Raw genomic sequence first — 21,822 nt, forward strand, 5'->3', positions numbered from 1 at the left:
TAAATGCTGAAATAAGTTGCTGCAACATAAGCACCAATTTTGCCAACCAGCATCACTCACCAATGGGAGCTTGCCAGCTCCCTAGAACTTTATTAATGCCCATGAACTTTCTCAAAGAACAATATGTAACATTTCTCCTTTAATGAAACCTGCAACTTTCTCTTTATTCTTCCAACATACCAAAGATCACCTGGTCTGACTGTATACCTTGAATTGTGATTCTTTCTTCTCAAATAAAATGTTACATTTAGAGATTTGTCTCTACATTTTTATTTTGACTTTAACAGAGCCAAGAGAGCATTGATAAAAGTTATAAGGAACCAAGGCAGATGAAGGAAATTCATTTGAAGGATAGGTTTCTTATAGGTAAAGATTGGCAGAATCTTATTTTAGGAAGCAAGAGTAGCATGTGCAATATTACACAGCTGATTAAGGGTGGAGGCATTTGGAAGGACAATTTGTATTAAGCAACTAGTAAGTTAGAGGAAATGGTAGTTTTTACTTTTACATTGATTTATTAAAATACACACCACATGACTGAAATGAAATATTTTTCGGTAAGAGGCAAGTGTGGCATTCTGTAATGAAATATGACAAAAGTGGAAAGATAATGCCAGAAAGTTAGGTTTCCACTACATTGAGGAAGAAATTAAATGCTAGAATGCAAATATATAAGCAAGGGGGAAAAAGGATCAAATTGCAAGCCATACTCCCTGGGTACGAGGGAGTATTTTGTTACTGCTAAGTATAGGAACTTCTGGTATGTGAGTTTACTCATTAGTAAAATAGAAATATTGAAACCTACAGTGTGTTAATACATTTAAAAAAATAATTGTGTGAAAGTGCTTTTGAGTTAAAATATGATATACATATGTATATGATAACTGATATTATATCACCTCTTAATTCAATAGGTATGGGAAAAAACAAGTTTTTGATCAAGGAGTATTATTGCAATATTCAAAAGTGAGGGATCCTTTCCTGAAAGCCAAGTGTAATACTTCTTGTAACAGAATAAATAGAAGATAATTGCTTTTGTGCAGTTGGGAAGTTTTAAGTGAGTAAAGTAAAAGAGAGGGAACTGAAGATTACTAATGAATGAGATAGAAGTGGCATCAGTGTTGGAATGGATGTTGGAAAACAATGAAGACTTTTAAATCTTCATTCATTGGGAAAATGACAGGAAAATAACAAAGAGAAAGCAAAGACAGGTAACCTAGTATTTATTAGCCCCTCTTTGTTCTGGGTACTTCACTAGGCAACTTCATGAGTCTGAGATAATCTAGTCCTTCACTGTGGCATTTCAGTTTGGTGCTACCCTTTCCATTTTTATTGAAAAGGAAAGACAACTTTGTGTAGAATAAATAACTTCCCAAGTCAAGTAAAAAGAGCAATAGAACTTAAAATTAAGTTCATCTGATTCCAAATCCCATGCTTTTACAGATGCAATGACATATTTGTTTTGTAAAAAATACTAAGTCAATTGTTATAAAAAGTTGAAAATAAATATTCAACTCTCAGAAGAATAAAAATGATAAAGACCTGAGGGAAACATGGAAAGTCATGATTACAAACCCTCCAGAGGAGATCAGATTCTTGAAGAAAGAGTGAGTTTTGAAGTTGTAACCGTGAAAAATTTTTATTTTTAGGAAGGGAGAAGATAGATTCAATAAAAGAGTGAAAAATGGGTAGTCAATGGCTACACTCAAGGAAACCAAGCTATTTCTTAGTCATTACATTCAAGAGAGCTTATAATAATTACAAATCCTTATAGCAGTATGGTAAGGAAAGAACTGCCACAGATGTAGGCCATTCTTTAGGAATGTTTACTTGTGAAGTGGAGAGAGACAGAACACTTTTGGAAGCTTCTATATACTAATGGTCTCTTTGTAATTACCAAAATAAGATTTATAACTAATATACTAGCATATTTAGAAAGTTCATGTTAGAAGAATGAGTGAAAATGACTTTATATTCAAAAGTATGGTTGATTTACATTATGATAATAAACTTTTCCTGAATATACATTGTACAGTAGTGTTTTAATAGTACCAAATGAGTAGCATGTTCCCTGCTGTTTCACTGCTGAGATATACCAGCATTTTAATAATCCAGATACAAATCCAAAACTTGGAGTCCAAATTGTTATTTGCTCTCAAGAGAAGCCCAGATTTATGTTCACATCTAGTGTGACATAAGAGATTTCAATATCTCTATTAAAATCTTCAAAATTCTCATTTTCTCTATATCTTCCTGTTCAGCCAGAAAAGGCATCTTTCCCACAGAAAGAAAGTCTATGAATATAAGGATCCCACAAGCTGAGCTTTCCCAAAAAGTTGGTTATAATTTTAAGGGCATTTAAATTTTTAATTTATTTTTCAGCATAGAAAATGCTGCCAGCTTTATATCTCTTTGGCAGCATTTCTCCCTTTAAAAACTTGTTATATTCTATAGGTATTTCAAATTAGAAACAAAGCTTTTAAGATTTCAAAACACAGCTGCTGGGACTATCACCTAGGAGAGTAGAGCACAAATGGTAACCAAAATATAACAAGTAAGATACCTTACTTCTCCAAGGATTTTCTCATAGATTTCCTCAGTGATTATAAAAATATTGATTACGTGCAAACAAGACTATTTATGTTTCATCAATTGCTATCTATAAGCCATTTACTAATATGATGAATTTGAGGTCCTGCTACAGTCATGTGATTAGAAAATTAATGGAAAATGCCAAACTGCAGTTTTGCTGTTTTAATCAATTCGATTAATTACATTTATTGAGCTCTCTTTGTCACACATACAGAAACATGAATACTCATATCTGATTACAAGGTTCCTATACTCAGAAAAGTTTCTAAGCGACAAGAAAAAAAAAAACAGGTACTATAATGAAGGAAAACATGAGCTAAGAAGTTAAGAACCAGATAGTAACTGATTGGAAAAATAAGAAAAGCTTTATAAAAGAGGATTTTGAGTGAGCACTTGAAGAATATGTAAGATAACACAGGCAAAAATGCTAAGATATAACATTCTAGGAGGAAGAAACAACAGAACTAAGTAGTCACAGAAAATCAGACACATTTGAAGCCAACTATGTGGGACAATTTGTCACCACACAAAATATGAACAGAAGATTGGGAATATTTTGAAGCATTTTGAATGCCAACACTGAGTACTTTTTGTATAAATAGGTGACAGGAAAGCTCTGATGGTGTTGAAGTTGGAAAAACACATTATTGTAGATGTTATGGATGGAAACTGTGGATGAGAAGGAGAAAAATCGGCAGCTTGTAAAACTGACATCACAATTTTCTAAAAATGTGTAAATAAACGATTAACTAAGACAATATCCATGGAAATGCAGGTGAGAGAACTATTCTTATCTCTTCTACATCTCTTCATAATTGAAATATCTCTTTTATTCCTAAAGTTTTCATTCAAAGAGATTACTGCAATGCTAGGAAAATCATGAAACAGTAAATATCTGAGGTTGTAACAAACATACTAGAGAAAGATTTTAGTAACATATTATTAAAATAACGTGGATATGTGCATATATATCACTTAGTTCAAATATAATATGAAATCATGTGTATGCCTTTATTTTCAATTTTAATAGAATTTATTTTCTAGAGAATTTTCAGGCTTATAAAATAATCACAGAGAGTACAGAGGTTTCCCAAACACTACCCCTCTTTCCCCAACATAATATAGTTTCTCCCATTATTAGTATTTTTTATTAGCATGGTACATTTTTTTGCAACGAATGAATCAACATTAAAATATTTTATTAATTAAAATTCACAGATTACATTAGGGTTCACTCTTTGTGTTCTATGGGTTTTGACAAACACATAGTGTCATTATCCACTATTACAATATCAGATAGAATAGATTCACTGCCCTTATATGTCCCCTGTGCACCCTCTCTTCATCCCTCACTTCATCCCCCTGAACTCTTGACAACCAGTCATTTTTTTTTTTACTGTCTCTGTAGTTTTGTCTTTTCCAGAATGTCTTACGGTTGAAATTTTACCTAGGAGCGTAATTGTTGGTAAACCCATGTTTAGTTTTAAAAAAAAATAAACTGTCAACGGCTGGCGTGAGTGTAAATTAGTTCAGCCACTGTGAAAAGCAGTTTTGCAATTTCTCAAAGAACTTACAACTACCATTCAACCCAGTAATACCATTATTGGGTATATACCCAAAGGAAAATAAATTGTTCTACCATAAAGGCACATGCACAGGTATGTTCACTGCACAACTATTCACAATAGCAAAGACATGGAATCAACCAAAATGATCATTAGTGATAGACTGGATAAAGAAAATATGGTACATATATACTGTGAAATACTATGCAGACATAAAAAATGAGTTCATGTCCTTTGCAGCAATATGTAGGAAGCTGGAGGCGATGCTCCTAAGCAAACTAACACAGGAATAGAAAACCAAATACCAGGTGTTCTCACTTACAAGTAGGAACTAAGCATTGAGTACACATGGACATAAAGAAGGGAACAACAGTCACTGGGGCCTACTTGAGGTTGGAGGGTGAGAGGAGGGTGAGGATCAAAAAACTACTTATTGGGCATTATGCATATTACCTGGGTGACAAAAAATAATCTGTACACCTTTTAAATCCCTGTGACATACAATTTACCTATGTAACAACCTGTATGTATACCCCTGAAACTAAAAGTTTGAAAATAATAAATTAAATCAAAAAACTGTCAGAATGTCTTCCAAAGTGGCTTTATTATTTTGCATTCCCACCATCAGTACACGAACATTCCTGTTGTTTCACTTTCTCAGCAGCATTGTGTGTTGTCAGAGCTTTAGACTTTAGCTATTTTAATAGCTATGTAATCGTATCTGGTTGTTATATTAATCTGAAGTTCCCTAATTGTATATGATAATGAGCTTTGTTTATATGTCTATTTGCTGTCTCATATATCTTCTTTGGTGACAATTCTGTTTTGATGTTTTGCCTATTGTGTAATTAAGTTGTTTTCTTATTGTTAAATTGTAAGCAATTTTTCCATACTTAATATACAGAATGTATTTTTATTAGACATGTAATTTGCAAATATTTTTTTCCAATCTGTGGAATGTTCTTTCTTTGTCTTCACAGTGCTTTTTATAGAGCAGATGATTTAATTTTAATGAAGTATGACATCAATTTTTTATCGATTATACTTTTGGTGTTTTATGAAAGAACTGAATTTTCACTTGGATAGGGGCACCAGGAGAACATGCCATGAGTTCTTTTGAATTTTCAGGGGCAGAGACTGGTAATTCTATCCAAAAACCAGTGTGACTTTCATAGTTGGAGGCAGTAATTCACTGAGTAATCACAATCTAATGTTCCTTTGAGATGAAAAGGGCCCAAGAAAAGACATAACTGTTAATTTAAGTCCTGACTAAAAGTACATTACTTCATAACAAATTGATTTATCTTTTGTCTGTGATTTTTATTCCTTTACAACCTTTCCATTTTTTATTCTTCTGGGTGATTTCCACATCTTATATGAGAATAATTTTTGTATTACGTTTTTGAAATACATACAAAGTTCTTTTTCCCCCTTTGAAACAGATGAGTCTACAAATACTTCAACTTCTGCCTCTGAAACCGACCTTGACCTGAAACTGATCCACTCTCCTTTTAAAAGTCCCCCAATTTATATCTCTACTTGAAGATTTCTTTGCTCCCGATCCATGTTTCTAATCTGTATGCCTGAAAGAATTACTAGCAAGTTCCCGAATGCACTGAGCTTTATCATACTTTTGCACAATCCTTTTTATGTTTGTACCTAGGAAGCTCAGTAATGCTAGGTAGAAATTATAAAACCAAGCAGATTCATTATCATCAATCTCAGAAGGGCACTCAAACTTACTTAGCAAGGCAACATTTCTACATCAAGCTTGCTCTCCCACTCTTGGTAAAAAACTATTTTTCATTTTCTCTCAGTCTTAAACTTTCTCTCCCATCCATCCTCATCTCCTTATACACACATTTTCATTTGATGGTCTTCCAAGATGTGGCGTTACTAATGTAAAAGTATTAAACATGAGCTTTCTCACCTTCCAATCACAAAATACGTAGGCCTAGCAGCATCTCTTCTCCACTTCTCTATCTTCCTTTCTATTAGATTGAAAATAATTCCCCACTACCTGCCCTTGGGATCCCATTTATTTTCTCCTACAAAATTATGTTTCTTTACCTCTACCCTTTCTTTGCAATGCCACCAATAGATTTCTCTCTATAGAATTATTTGTATTAACCAATAAACATGCTTTGGTCTCTTGAATCTCTAAAAAGAAACTCTCTCTTGATTTCCTAATGACTACATAAATGCCTCATTATTTCCCTAGTTTATATAACTTGATGTCACCAAGCTGTAAACTATCCGAACTTTCTTTATTCACTCTTCAGCATATTTAAGTTGGTTTTCAACCTCTGTCATTCCACTGAAATCACTTGTCAGCAACCTTCATGTTGTTAAATTCAAAAGACAGTCTTCTGTCCTCCATGCTCAATTTTTCAACAGTCCCTGCTTGCCCTTTAAAGGACTTCTTCTTTTGCTTCAGTTACCCTTTTAGGTATTGTCATAGTCCTCTGGTCTCTCATGAGCAGGATTTGGCAGCTCCTTGTATTCTATCAGTTCGTCAAATAGATATTTGAGATGACATCACAAGTTCTCTTGTCTTTCTACTTATTTTAAATGATGTTATCTACACATAATTTTTTAAAGAAAATGATGTTTAACATTTTTATAATATGTATATATGCCTATGGTTCCCTGATATCTCTGAATTTCAATTATGTTCAACTAATCACTTAACATATCTGTCTAGAAATCTCTAAGTCTTCTAAAATGTACGACTTCAAAACTGAACTCTCAATATTTCTCCAGGAATCTCTGGATGTTCACACTTTATTAAACATTATAATTCACTCCATGCTCATGTTGTTCAAGCCTTGAAAATTGAGCCTCATCCTTAATTCTTTCCTTTTTGTTACTCTCCACATCAAATTTTCATGGGATATTAAAGCTTTTATCTTCAAAAGATATCTTGAATCTGTCTCGTTCTCTGCCAACACCATAGTCCAAATCTCCACTGTCTTTCACCCAGACTACTGAAGAAACCTAACTAAAATTTAGGTTTTCTTCAATCACTGAGCTAAAATAGAAAGCCTGATCTACTGAATATATAAATTGGATCAGGTCACTTACAAATCTTTACAACTTCCCATCATAGGCAGGTGAGCTAAATGTGTAAAGTAGCCTATGGGTACACATGGTGAGCCAGGGAGACTCTGCCCAGCCTAGAGAGAGAAGTTGTTAACTGGTTCTGAGCAGATGTTACCCTAAAAGTGTGTAGGTTTAAGTTGCCAAATATAATAAGAGAATACAGAAATACGTATGTGTGTGTGTGTATAATTTTCTGAGTTTTAAATGTTGTCTCCATTTAAAAAAAAAACTATGTATTTAAAGCAAAACATATCTTCAGTCCATATTAGGCTGAACGGCTGCCAATTTACTTTCTCTGCCGCAGATATTTGGTTTCTCCTTATTTCCTCTACTTCATTTTATTATTTTCTCCTATTTACACTCTGTAATTGAGTTTCACTGAACTCTATTTTCTGGAACAGGTCATCAAGCACTTTCTTTTCAGGCTATTCCTTCCCTGCCGTTGGGACACATATAATTCTTCCAATATCCATGGGAGTAGGACCTTCTTAAATTATGTAGGTATCCACCTTGAGACATCTTTATTCTCTGTCATAGAATCTTATTATTTTCTTTTTGACTTCTGAGTAGTTTTCTAAATTTGTGATTACATCTGAATGGCTTGAAATCTACTGCACTTGAAGGTAATTTTGCTCATTATATTACTATCACATTATATTATTTTTAAGTTGATTTCCAATAAATCATTAATCTAATTTGCAAATTATTGGACCAAGTAAATATTGTCATCAGTAATATTGTACGTGTTATTTTGTAATAGCAGTTTGTATTAATAGAGAACTTATTTTGTCAAAAGCTCTATGGTTACTATGAGGCATAAGTTATCTCATGTGATCTTCTCCTCAACCCAATAAGATATACATTATTATTCTCAATTTTAGAACTGAGGAAACTCTTGCAGAAGACAACATAATTTATTTCAGGGACATAATTTGAATGAAATTTGTTTGACTTTAAAGCGTAATATATTATAATACAGTGATCAAAACGTCAGGTTTTGGAGTCTGCAAGTCAAGAGTTCAAATCCCAGTTCCATCAAATTATTAGCTAGGTAAACAAACTTCAGTTTTCTCATTTAAAATATAGGGATAAAATAGTAAGTGCTCATAAGATTTTATAAGAAATAAAAAATACTTGAAAAAAATAATTATTTAATTGCTTATCACTTTGTGGTCTCTAAGATATAATCATTAGTCATTAAGGCTGAAAGATTTAGTTGATTTTAATAAAATTAGTATAATAGTCTGACCAGTCCCCGAATCTTTTGAATTTCTCTTTAGTGTGTTTCTTCAAATATTATTATCTCTATTAAGTTTAGAGAGTGATTAAAGTTATGTAAACATTTTAGAAAATTACAATTGTGTTTGTGTGGAAATTGTATTATTGTTTTCCACTCCAAGTATAGCAAAATGTAACTTTAAGTCATTCTGAAAGATCCATGGGGGAAATTTATTATAGGTCTATATTCTAAGAACTATTTTTTTCTTCATGGGGATATTCTTTAGAGTATCATTTATACTTTATACAAATAATATGAATTAGTAAAAGTAAAAAATATGTGGTATCTGTAACTATAAACATCATCATCAATAATTGAAAAATAAAATTCACCATGGACACTCTGTAAAAATAAGTATTTGTGAGTTTTCGTGATTATTATTTAATATTTTGATAGGCTTTTTGTAATCTTTTATTTGTAAAATATTATAGAGGACTAAGAAAAATTCAAGTTTATTAAAAATCATCATTTGATAGTTATGTAAATTAATGGCTGCCACAGTATAGTACGTAAATTCTCTAGGTTGTTAATTTTAAATTGATAAAATTAATACTAATTTATGATGGATATAAAACTTCTACTCAAGTTATAATTATACAATACAAATAAGATGTTTATAGAACATTTGCTAGAAGGTTTTACAGGCATTGCCTCATCTGAAACTCACCATTATATGTGGTAAATGTGGTTTACATGTTGCAGAAGAAGAAACTCAGGCAAACAGAATAGAGCAACTTACCCAAGATCAGACAACTAATAAGTAGCAAAACTGGAACTCAAAGTTATGTCTTTAAAATCTAAACCCCATGATTTTTCACTTAAAATGCTGAGAAATTAATCATTTAAACTAAAAAAGTGTTCTAATAAAGTTAATGTATTACTTAACTAATCCCTTTAAAATAAATATTATTAATAACAATACATTGATAAAATGCAGTTTGATGCCACCAAGCCTTCATCTTTATATTATTAGCTATTTTAAACATTTAAATTAAAATAAACCTTGACAAGATAAATAATGAAGTCAATATTTTAAAATGTTACCTAAAATCTGATCCGATTCTCTTCCCATTTTCTGGTTCTCCTGGATCTGGGCATAAATTGGAAGCTGTTTTAATACCTCCCTCATTTACTGCAACAGCAGGGAAAAAAAGAAAAAAGAAATAAAATACATGTGATTAGAAAATCGATGATATTAATTTTAAAATATACATAAAATGTATTCTTGTATTTTGTCACTATAATCACTGTCATTTAAGCATTTGTTAAACTATAATTTTATAAAACAATAAAGAAGGCAAAAGCATTTTATGAACTAATGAGAAAATAAATTTGCTGTTCGTATTCAATGACTTGTACTAGTCTGCCTGTTAACACATTAGTATTTATCACTTTTGTTTTTAGTTTCCATCAAATTGGAAAATCTCTGGAAACACATTCTCAGGGTATCAGTGTCCAGAGTTTCCATTAATCATTGGCAACGAAGAAGTCAACCACCAGTTATGATAGTTTTATTTGGATCCTTATTATTTTTGAAGGTGTAATAAAAAATATGACTGTATGAAAAAAGTTCAAAGTTCTAACACTTCTTATTTGGTATATGATAAAGCAATTTGATCTGCCAGCATTAAAATACAACAGTGGTGCAAATTACTAGGCATGCCTTTAAATTATTATTACATAATGGTGTAAACCAAAACAATGGCTTTACCTTCAAGCAACTTCCATGAATATGATTTATTTAGCTTTTTTACACATTTTCAGCAGTTTCTTCAAGGCAGAAAGTCAAAGATGTATTAATTTTTTCAGTGAATGTGATCACATTGGATAACTAAACCCCAAAGTTAGATTTTTATTATTCAATCAGATAGTACTGAAATATCTGAGTGATATTGTTTAATAAATTCAATCTTAAAGTGAACTGAAGGATAAATTCGATTATTATTTTTTTAAATCAATTTATCTGCTCTTTTTTAGAAAAAAATAGTGCTTAAGTAGAGATTCCAGAGAGAAAAAAAATCTAAACCATCCAATGCTTGTTGTCCTCCACTGTGAACTGAAAACACAGGTAGATCTTTCTTGAAAGAATAAAGATGACTACTTCTACCTCTAGATATTCTAATGCAGTAAATCTATGGTAGGACTCTGGCATCAGTTTTTTGGGAGATTTTTGGTTTTTATTTTAAAGAGACAGGGTCTTGCTTTGCCATCCTTGCTGGCGTGCAGCAGCACAATCATAGCTCACTGTAGCTTTGGAATCCTGGACTCAAGCCATCCTCTCGCCTTGGCCATCCAAGGTGCCGAAGTGTTGGGGTTGTAGGTGTGAGCCATTTTAAAAATAATAATAACTCTCAAGGTAATTCTAATATAAAGTCAAAATTGAGAACCACTGGACTGCTGAATATAATAATTTAATTCAAATTGATTCATCAGATAAGAAGACAGCTATCAGATGACTGCCCAACAGTTATAGTTGTGGTAAAGTTGTCGTTTTCTAAATTAAACAGGATTTTGCATGTGTTTCCATCATTCTAAAAAAATAATTTTCTTAGTATTACCAACCATATCCTTCTTGCCAACTGTATTACAGCTCACTAATTCAAATCATAGGATATTTGTGTTTTTTTAATTCTATAACTTGCTATACAATCTCTCTTTACCTTTCTGGGTTTTTTGGCCAGTCTTACTTTTGCTGATTCTACTACAGTGGACAAATTCAAAGGCATTGGCTCACAACTCTCTGTATTTGAATTTCCCTCATGCCTTGACAGAATGACCTATATGCTAATGACTTCTAATCTTTTTGAAGTTCCTTTCTCAATCTTTCAATGGCCTATTTGATTATCAATTACCAAACTTTCCATTGTCATCTAATCTATCTACTCAAATTCAACCTAGTCACTTTGATGCTTTTATGACTCCAATTTCATCCACCTCCAATACATCTTGAATACCAGAGGAGGACTAAACTTTCTAAAACACAGTTTTTATTACTGCTCAAATCTCCAATTATTCTAGATTTTCTACTGTATCGATTTTATTTCTCACTAGCCACCAACATGCATCCATCACCCAAGTCCCATTGTCTGTTAGCTGTTCTGCAATTTGCTGAACATACTGACTCCACACATTTGTGTTTTCTCCATGTCTCCATGTTTTCCTTTCCTTCCCCTTTAGCTATCAAAATCCTATCTAATATTCAAGACTTAGCTTAAGTCCCACTTCTTCCAAAAGATAATCACTCATTTTTTCCATGTTATTCTATCTTTTTAAATAACTTGGAGTGTTTCATTTGGACGATTTTTTATTTAATTTAAAATTATCTTAATATAGTATAAATTAATAGTTTCACATACCTTTAGTTATCTATAGAAAAAGATTATATACTTGATAAAAATAGAGAAAAACATTATTTTAATATACCTATTTATTTTCAATAAATATGTCCTAGTTGTTTGATTGACAATATCACCTTATATTTGTTGTCAAAGAACTGAACATTTTCTATGAAAAAATATCCTCTTTCCAATCGTTACAAGGCTTTTGGAAATATTGTAGTATATGTTTATTAAAATGTGACTTTTTAAATGTAGAGTGGAAATGAGGAAAAGAGATGGCATGACTTAAGCCTAACTACTTTTTTGTATTATGACATGTAACACAGATTATATGGTAATGGACAAGCAGTTTGTGAATACATTATTAGAAAATAAAAATAAGAAAAATCCCATTTTTTTTACATTTCACTGTCATTTTGTGTCAAAATAAAATTTTGTTAAATATTTTATATGAATTTAAATGATAGTTAACACTTACATAAGACTACAGGTCCAGAACTATTCTACATACTTTATGTGTATTACCCCATTTAGTTCTCACAACCATCTCAGGAGTAGCTACTTTTATTTTACACCTCCTACAGGTGAGAAAACTGAGTCACGGAGAGGTTAAGAAATGTGTCCAAAGTCATATTGCTAGTTAATGGGAATCTACATTTAAACTCAGGCAGTCTGATTTGAGAAATTCTACTATTAACCAGGAGCTCTATAGCTGCTCAGAAAGCTCGGCAAGGCAGAAACTATGTCATTAACTACAATTCAAAACACTTTTCCAAACATTTTACCTTAAAATGCAGAGCATGTGTATAATTTCACCACTTTCACCTAATTAATCCCAGTTCTTATTATTTTAATTGTCAAGTTATTTCTGTCTGCTTGAAAGTGTCATTTAAACCACCATTTCTGGACATCTGCAAGAGGAAAAACTTTCCAATTTAAAATGTAAGGATAATGAGAGAGCTTCTGCGTGGTACGTGTATTTAATGTTCTTTAACGTAAATATTTAAAATTTTTTAAATTAAGAAAAAAGTACAATCCTTCATTTCTTTTGATATTTGTATATTTCAGAATTGCCCATAGCTAAGTGATGCCAAGACAATTAAATGAAGTTAGTATTCATTCAATCATCTGCTTTCATTTCACAATGCCATTGATGCAATTGGACAGATTTATCACTTCTTTTAATTTGCATAGCAACTTGCAGCATTTTAAGAATATGAGTGCTCTTTAAAAGTTTAATTACATGAACAGTGTGAGTAAGCATGTTTTCTTATTGCCTCTGATTTTATATAGCACATAATATACCCTAAAGATAAAAATAAGTGGAATCTGACTAAAATTCTCCTCCACACTACTCTTCCAGTTGCTTACATTGTCACTTTTCTCAGATTTTTAAAAATTAATCTAAATTTTTATTTCAACTTATCAAGTGCTTTGGATCTTTTTCTTAACTCAAACATCATTGATATCAACATTGTGTTGTTATTTTTTATACTAAAATACTTTATATTCTACAAAGAGTTACCTCTTAACTAATTTAGCTTCCCAATAAAATATTGAATCCTTGAGGGTTGAAAATATATTTTATTCACTCTTTTACCTTCTTAGTCTAGCATAGTGCTCCCATGGAGGGATTGTGGAATTAGTGGATAATATGAATGAATAAAAGTATGGATTTGAAGAATAAGAAAGAAAACACAATCATTTATGGCAGGCTCACAGTTTCCTCATAATTCCACAATAATATTCTAGAGGAGCCTACTAAAGAATTTGGAAAGACTATTAGTTCATTAATTTTAACATTCTAAAAATATAAAACCTTTTTACTTAACTGTTTTTAAATCTATAGTTTCTTTTCTTGGCGAAATCAATTTTTGAAAAAGAACATGGGGTAGATAGGGGCAATTTAGAGTTCAGGTATGAAAGCTGAAAAAACAAATCTGAATCAGCCATTTAACAACTAAACTCTGCCCGTGAACACTATTGGAGCTTCCTGGATCTCTTGTTAATTCATTTTTTATTTAAAATCTGAAGGTGCCATTATGAGACCTTCAAATACACATACTTCGGCAGTTTGGGAATTTGATGTCCTCCATGCTTATACTGACTTTGGGCCGTGCCTATCATAGAATTGGTCATTTCTTCAAAGAACATGAGCTTTATTACGTTTTTTTATTTGAAAGATGAATGTCAGATAAAAACTGTCTTTCTTTTTAATTATTTTGTCCTAGGTTGAATAAATAATATTAAAGAGCTGAATATCTGCATGTGTACTTGAAATAGATATATAATGATACAAATTAAAACAATATAACTCTATTGCAAACAACCACGAAAGAATATGTTTTTGAAATGAGTTATAAAATAGTTTAGAAACAAATTATAGTAAAATGAAATTTAAAATAATGTTGGCTTGCTATTTTATGATAGGAAATTTGCAAAAAATATATTTGTTGAAGTGAGAATTACTTATCTTCAAAAAAATGAAAAAGCAAGAGTATTTAAAAATATTTTTATAGAAAATACAATGAATAAATGCAAAATTTATTTTAAAATTATGGAGCAAATTAACATTTTTGCCTCATATTATATTTTTTGCCTGTTTTAAAGCAAATATTTCTTAAATAAGATATTTTTATTAGAATTTTTTTTCCTAGATATACAGCCATGTCTAAATTCCCTTTTTGTTCACCTTCATAATCCATGTACAAGAAAAGTGAAAATAATATATATTTCCACTAAGGCAATATACCAACAGGGATATAGAGTTACATACATCTTACAATGCCTTGATAAATCCTGGATCTCCTAGTACAAATAGCCTGAATTTCCCTGAACATTTGGAAGTTTGAACCATGCAACATGTCAAATAACATACGTGTAGACAAATTGAGAAGAGGGTAAGCCCTTCTAATACGCTGTAATTCTACTTAGAATTCAGAAATAAATATATTGGCCACACAAAATATTAGAAAAAAAGTAGTAAACATAATATTTAATTTTGCTAACATTTAACTTTTATTTCATGATGACTTGAAGAAATTTGATACGTAAGAGTCATCTCACCTGGCAATTTTTTAAATTTGTATTTTTTTATTATAGAAAATACGTCTTTCTCTCAAAAGTGTGTTGAATAATTTATATATGTCATATTGTATCATTGCTTATTTTCCTTAAAAACTGACAGTATCAATCTTGAAAATGATTTTAGCCCCCAAAATACATGAAGAAATATTAATTACACAACCAAACCCTTTGAAATTAGCTGTTTAGTGCTTTTTAAACAGGTAACCAATCTGATCAATGATTTCCTAGTGATATCTCTTGTGGTTTTGGATTAATATTCTCAAGTCTAACAAATAAAATGTAAAAATCACATTTGAAAATTATGACACCATTAAATATTTGATATAACATAAGACTCCAAGGGTTGATTCTTGATAATTGACATAACTGCTCATTTTTTGTCAATTACTGTTTATATGTACAAGTCAATAAACATATAGGTAAAGCCCTTTTTGATATAGCTATAATACATGATTTTTGTTAAAGAAATAATTATAAACTTATTTCATGAGGAACAGAAGAAAAATAAAGTTAAAAAATATACTCTTGTTGAAGAATAAAAGTAACAACATGTATGAAATTTGAAATAACTACTCATATATTAGCAATGTTATTTTGGAAGTCAAGTATTGTGTCATAAATGGCTTGTTTCAAAGTTTTTAATATGCAACAGTATTGTTGACAATTTCCAGTAACTGCTATTAATTTTGACTACAAAAATACATAGCTCTACTAAAAAAATTTTGTGTTTGGTTATGGTAATTTAAATGAATGCTCTAATTCAGTGATTCTTAATCTGAGATTTTGGGATGAACTTCAGATGTTATATAAAGCCCTGATTTTATAAGTAAAATTGTGTACTTCAGGCCATTTTTTAAGATTTTCAAAAAGTGAAAACCAATAATCAATCAATTATTTTACAAAATATTTGATTTCATAGGTTTATGCAAATTAACTCAAATTAAGACTTTTATTTTTTCTTAAATGAAAATTGCTATTTTAAAAGTAATCTTTCTTAGAAAAGCACTTATGTTGAAATTAAGATATAGTCAATCAAGAATTCCTACAAGAAACCACCAATTTTAGAAATCTTACTCATTTTTGCCTCATCTTCTAGAACTAAACTTGAGTGTCCTCAAGACTTAAGATCAAAATAATATTTTTACATCTTGAAATATAAAATAAACTTTATCAAAAATAATCTGAGGCTGGGAGTTTGCCATGTTAATCCATTAAATCAATACACATTTAAATATAAAATATTGAATAATCATCATGCATGTTATACAGATATTAATGCAGTTAATTTGGTAAATACACAAATATTTTGGTAAAACACATACAAACAACACAGACACCACAAACTTCACTCTTGCACTAGAGAAAGTAACAAAAAAGAAGTACACTCACAGATAGAAAACTTGTTGCTGTTGTCTTTCCCTGGAAACAATTTAAATCCTCTAGATTTAAAATCTATGGCCTTTTTCACTAGTTAAGAAAACAAACAAAAACATGTATCAGGAAATACAATTTTAAAATGAAATTCAAGTTAATAAATTTTGTTAGCATGGAATTATGCAAGATAAAGAAACCACTTTCTTAAGCCTGATACAGTACCCAGAAGAATTTTTTTAAAGCAATATAATCACTTAGTAGTAAAATACTAAGCAGTGTAGAATGATTTTAAATATTCTACAGGGAAAATCCTGCATATACATAGTTTTTTAAGCTGTGTTTTTTTAAATTATCCAGATTTTTATATAAAAGTGAAATCTTAGCAGTTTATCATAAACCACTTGAATTCATCAACATTTATGGAATAAATTAAACTAGCAAAGTAAAAATGCTGGAGTACTAGAATAGTGAGAAGGATTTAATAGGTTTGTTCTTTAAAATAAATTTCCTAAAAATTTAGCCTATTTGAAATGTTAGGACACATTTACGAAAATGACTTAATTAGAAAAGTTTAAAATTTATTTTAATATTTCTGTCAATCATTTCCATTCATTATCATTGCTTTTGACACTACGACTACTGTTAGTCCACATTGCACAAAATGTATGAAAGTATACTACAGCTATTTTGAGCCCTTCTAAAATATCTTACTACAATTTTTAGATATAGTAGTTGTACATGTTTATAGGGTACATAGGATATTTTGATATAAGCATACAATGTGTAATGATCAAATCTGAGTAATTGGCATATTCATCACTGCAAATATCTATTATTTCTTTGTGTTGAAAACATTCCAAATCTTCTAGCTATTTTGAAATATAAGATACTGTTAAATATAGTTGCCCTATTGTGCTATCAAATGCTAGAACTTATGTCTTCTTATCCTTCTATCTTACTATTATTTTGTCTCCATTGACAAATCACTCCTCATCACCCTTCCCTACTTCAATTATTTTCTTTCACAAAACGTAGTATAAAGAAGAAATAACTTGCTCAGTTACAGTGTGGAAATCTTTACATATTACTTTTTATCAGGTTTATAATGAAGGATGACAGCCTTAAATGTTATGCAATTAGGTTTTCTTCACACTATAAATTTTAAAAAAAGTAAAAATGACTTTTTGTTAGATGGTTTAAAATTACCACTTAACTATTTCTGAACGTCATTCTACGCAATTAGTTCAAATTATGGATATTTATTGGTTTATGAAACATTTTAAGGTAATTTTTTTCTTGTTAATAACTTGAAAAGTAGGATAGTAGAGAAAGGGCCTGATGGTTTATGTGAATATAAGATATGAACTATCTATACACACGGCATATATTTTTAAAAAGAGGAATATTATCATTGGAGCAGGATTTATAAGGCTGATTCTTAGTAATTATTAGTTGTGAGATTTTGGACAAGAATCTGCCTTCTTACCTGCTTTTTTCTCTTAAATAAGCAGCTAACACTAGATGGCCTCTCTCTTTATAGTTCTAAGATTCTTTAACTGTGAATGCTTATTCATGGTGAAAAAATGACTACATCCCTCCCAAGTGATGCTTTTTGTTGTGATTCTCTTCTACCCCCAGCCCCACCCCCATGGTAACCTAAAGTTTAATTCTTCTGAAGTGTTCAGCTGCTCTAAGTTTAGTTTTGTCACATGTGAATTTTCTGCTGTCTCAAAATACTTTTCAACAAAATTTGCATTTTGTATTTTCTGGCATAATTCTAGATTTTGCCATTGGATACATGAATTATAAGTAGGAATCTACGTCTACTTTTCTCTGCATTATAAGATTTGACTTTATAAGTATTACAAATAGGTCTGAAGATTTCATGGTGATTTTAACACAAGTCTGGATTTCAAAAAGAATAAAGAAAACTAAATGAAAAGATTATCAGACCAAAGGAGAAAATTGCAAAAGAATAAAATCCTACGGATCAAAGAGTTTAATGTTGTAAATAACAAGTTACTAATATTGGGGGGCAGTGGCAGTTTGTGTAAAAGGGGACAGATTAACATGCCTACTTACAAGTATCTTGATTTAATTATTTGGTTGGGTAAGGTTTTTCCTGCTTCTAAAAGCACCTTAGTTTTCTCTTTTATAAGCATCTATATGTCAATTAATCTTTAATAATGATGCATCTATATTTTTTAAATAAAAACTATAATAATTGTAATACAGATGCAGAAGATGAAAGGTCAGGAGAATATCCATTTTTGGACATGACAAAATGTGAATTAATAACATAAAATTTAAATTCACAAATCTTTAAAATACGTTAAACAGAAAACAAATACTTTAGCTGTTTATATTTTTAACAGAAAGAATAATGTATATCTCCTAATAAATAAAGGACAAATATTGCAAGTATTAATTACAAGACTATTCTAAATCATGTATCAGGTATTTAATATTACAATATATGCCATAAAAATATAGATTTCACTATTTATAAAAGATACATGGCATAAATCTTGAGTTGTCATCAAGTAATGAGTGCTTCTAATGACCATATTTAACTTAGAAAATTAACCTGACTTTTTAGCCTGATGTATTTCAGTAATAAGCATGTAAAATTTATTATAGAGTTAATGTTAAAATAAATTACGGTATTTTATACAGGTTAAGGAAAATGTTTAGACAGTGTGTCATGTGTGGCAATTCCCTCCACTGTATGGTAAGTTCCTCAAAGGCAGAAAAAATATTTTGTTCATGTCCTATTTTTGTTTGTTTGTTTGATTGTTTTGAGAATGAGTATCGCTCGGTCGCCCAGGCTGGAGTGCAGTGGCGCGATCTTGGCTCACTGGAACCTCCGTCCCCCGGATTCAAGCAGTTCTCCTGCCTCAGCCCCCCGAGTAGCCGGGACTGCAGGCGTGTGCCACACGCGGCTAATTTTCGTACTTATAGTAGAGACGGAGTTTCGCCATGTTGGCCAGGCTGGTCTCAAACTCCTGTCAGGTGAACCGCCTGCCTTGGTCTCCCAAAGTGCTGGGAAACGGTGTGAGCCACAGCTCCTGGCCCTGTTTGTGTGTTTTTTGAGACGGAGTCTCGCTCAGTCGCCCAGGCTGGAGAGCAGTGGCGTGATCTCGGCTCACTGCAACCTCCGCCTCCCAGGATCAAGCGATTCTCCTGCTACAGCCTCCCAAGTAGCTAGGGTTACAAGCGTGCACCATCACGCCCAGGTAATTTTTGTATTTTAGTAGAGACAGGGTTTCACCATGTTGGCCAGGCTGGTCTCGAACTCTTGACCTCAAATGATCTACCCGCTTCGGCCTCCAAAAGTGCATGTCATATTTGTATGAGTGTATGAATGAATATATACAATATTGTTAATTCTGAGTCTTTTAACTAAAGGTACTTTGTTGAGAGAATTCCCTTTATTGATCATGAATTATGATGGGAGGAAGTGATTTTAAAAAATGAACGCCCAAGATGAAGCATTTTCATTTGTAAATCTCAAGTTGAAATACAGAAAAACTATGTATGCTCTAATAATTTTAGAAAGCATTAAATGCAAGATTCATAGGCATATGCACATGATTCATTTTCTTTCTTTTCTTTCATATGGTAAACAATTTTTAATCATTTTTAAAATTTTTCATTACATTTTCAGTTTGACTATTTTTTTGTTTCGTGTAATAGAAATATTTTATAATACCAGAAAGGCCTGGCAGGGAAGAATATTAGGCCAGCAATCAAATCCCTCTTTATTTAGTTATAAGCCCTGGACACTAGCAAAACCACTTTGTTTTGTAACCTATATTAGAGTAGTTTTAAGCCATGTAGTGGATTATTACTGTGGCATCTTCCAGGTTGTTTGTTGGCTTCAAGATCAATATAAATTCAAAATTGCATTTAAAAACTTACAAAAAAAAATATTGATTGACTCTTACTTAAACCTCATCTAATTTTCATGTTAATCAGCTAAAGTCATTATTTGAAATGATTTAAATTAAAATGCCTACTATAAAAATTAACCATATATTCACACATATAAATCATAGATTGATTTTGTTTCTAATATCAACTTTGTTGGTGTAACAGGCATTTGTCTTTATGTTTTATGTTACAAAAACCTTGTAAGTGTAACTTGAGAACATGTGGTACTGGTGGGATAAAATAGATTGGGAAGTACTATATTTAGTGTTGGTACTGGCCTTTAATGTTAGGAAATCGATCATAATAAATAGGTGTAGTAGAAGGAATTTAAGTATCAGCTGGAGATTTGGAAAAGGTGACCTTTAATTGGTCCTTTTATCGCCGAGCTTCTATAACTTAAAGTCATAGAACATTTCCTAGCTTGAAGTTTCTCTAAAAATTGAGTCCTTCATTACATAATCTCAAAAGTTACATATCTGAAATATATTATTCTATTTCATTGCTATGCATATATAGTGAAAACATGTAATATGCAGAACATTTATCTTTGAAAAAGAAGAAACAGACATGTTTAGTATTAGTTAGCAGAACATTGTTTTAATTAGAAATAATTAACTTTCACGTTTGCATGGGGCTCTCATAGAAGACAGAGGCATTTATTAAATGTTTTCAGAACATTCTGAAGCCCTCCTCATTTTCCACTTAGATTATATTCTAATACAATAATGAAGGTAAAATGAATGGAGTACTCTAACTTTGTATTTATTTTATTCTTCCAAGTTTGTTGTATTTATTTTAACAATAAAGTATCTTGGAAGTGTCAGTAGCTGTATTATAAATCTATAATTTATTCATATCATGATAATTCTTTTAAAAAGGAAAATAATTTCTTATGAACAAGTAACTAGTATCTTGTTTATGGTTTTGTTTATTTCTGCTTCATTGTAACCTTTCTTTTCAAATGTACAATAATGCCTTTCTCGTCTTCTTTTGTACTGTGTTTGATATGATACCTGGATGTGTGTTTCCCACTTTTTATTTTGAATTTATTAATTATAATCTTATCTTTCACTTTATAGTAAACTAATAAACTATACTACTAATACAATAATTTCCTTTTAATTTTTTGGGTATTGAAAATAACTAACATGTCTCTGGGCATGTATTTGATTTTGAGAAAGTGGCACATATCACTATTGACAATAGATTTATTTACATGAGTACTAAGACTGATCAGTCACTGACTAGGAGGTTAAAGTAATATTAAAACACAGTGTGTTATTTTTGGCATTTTGTTTACTGGATTAGGAGTTAGCAGACCTATGTTCTGAGTGTATAAGACATGGGACATGTCGATTAACTTTTCTATTCAGTTCTAAGAGATGTAATTCTTAACTATTTAGGAGTAGAATTTGGGCAAAAGGAAATAAAGACTAATGTAATCAGAATTTTCAGTTCTATTCCAGATATTTAAATGTGTAGGGGTGTTATAAAATTATTTAACTGTATAAAGATGACTTTTTTTGGTTGGTTTAAAAGTAAATAGTGGCTT

General features: G+C 31.0%; 1 protein-coding gene across 2 annotated transcripts in view; it reads right to left on the reverse strand.

Moving 5' to 3' along the window:
- CSMD3 (CUB and Sushi multiple domains 3) overlaps positions 1 to 21,822 on the reverse strand; it is a 1,208,741-nt gene that overhangs the window by 715,084 nt on the left and 471,835 nt on the right. For both annotated transcript variants that reach the window (XM_032760296.2, XM_032760295.2), the window contains 2 exons: positions 16,353 to 16,430; positions 9,583 to 9,670 (listed from right to left, as the gene is read on the reverse strand). In XM_032760296.2, the coding sequence (XP_032616187.1) occupies positions 9,583 to 9,670; positions 16,353 to 16,430 (166 nt within the window). The remainder of the gene's footprint in view (positions 1 to 9,582; positions 9,671 to 16,352; positions 16,431 to 21,822) is intronic.

This window comes from Hylobates moloch, unplaced genomic scaffold (genome assembly GCF_009828535.3).
Source record: "Hylobates moloch isolate HMO894 unplaced genomic scaffold, HMol_V3 SCAFFOLD_9, whole genome shotgun sequence".
Lineage (NCBI taxonomy): Eukaryota > Metazoa > Chordata > Mammalia > Primates > Hylobatidae > Hylobates > Hylobates moloch.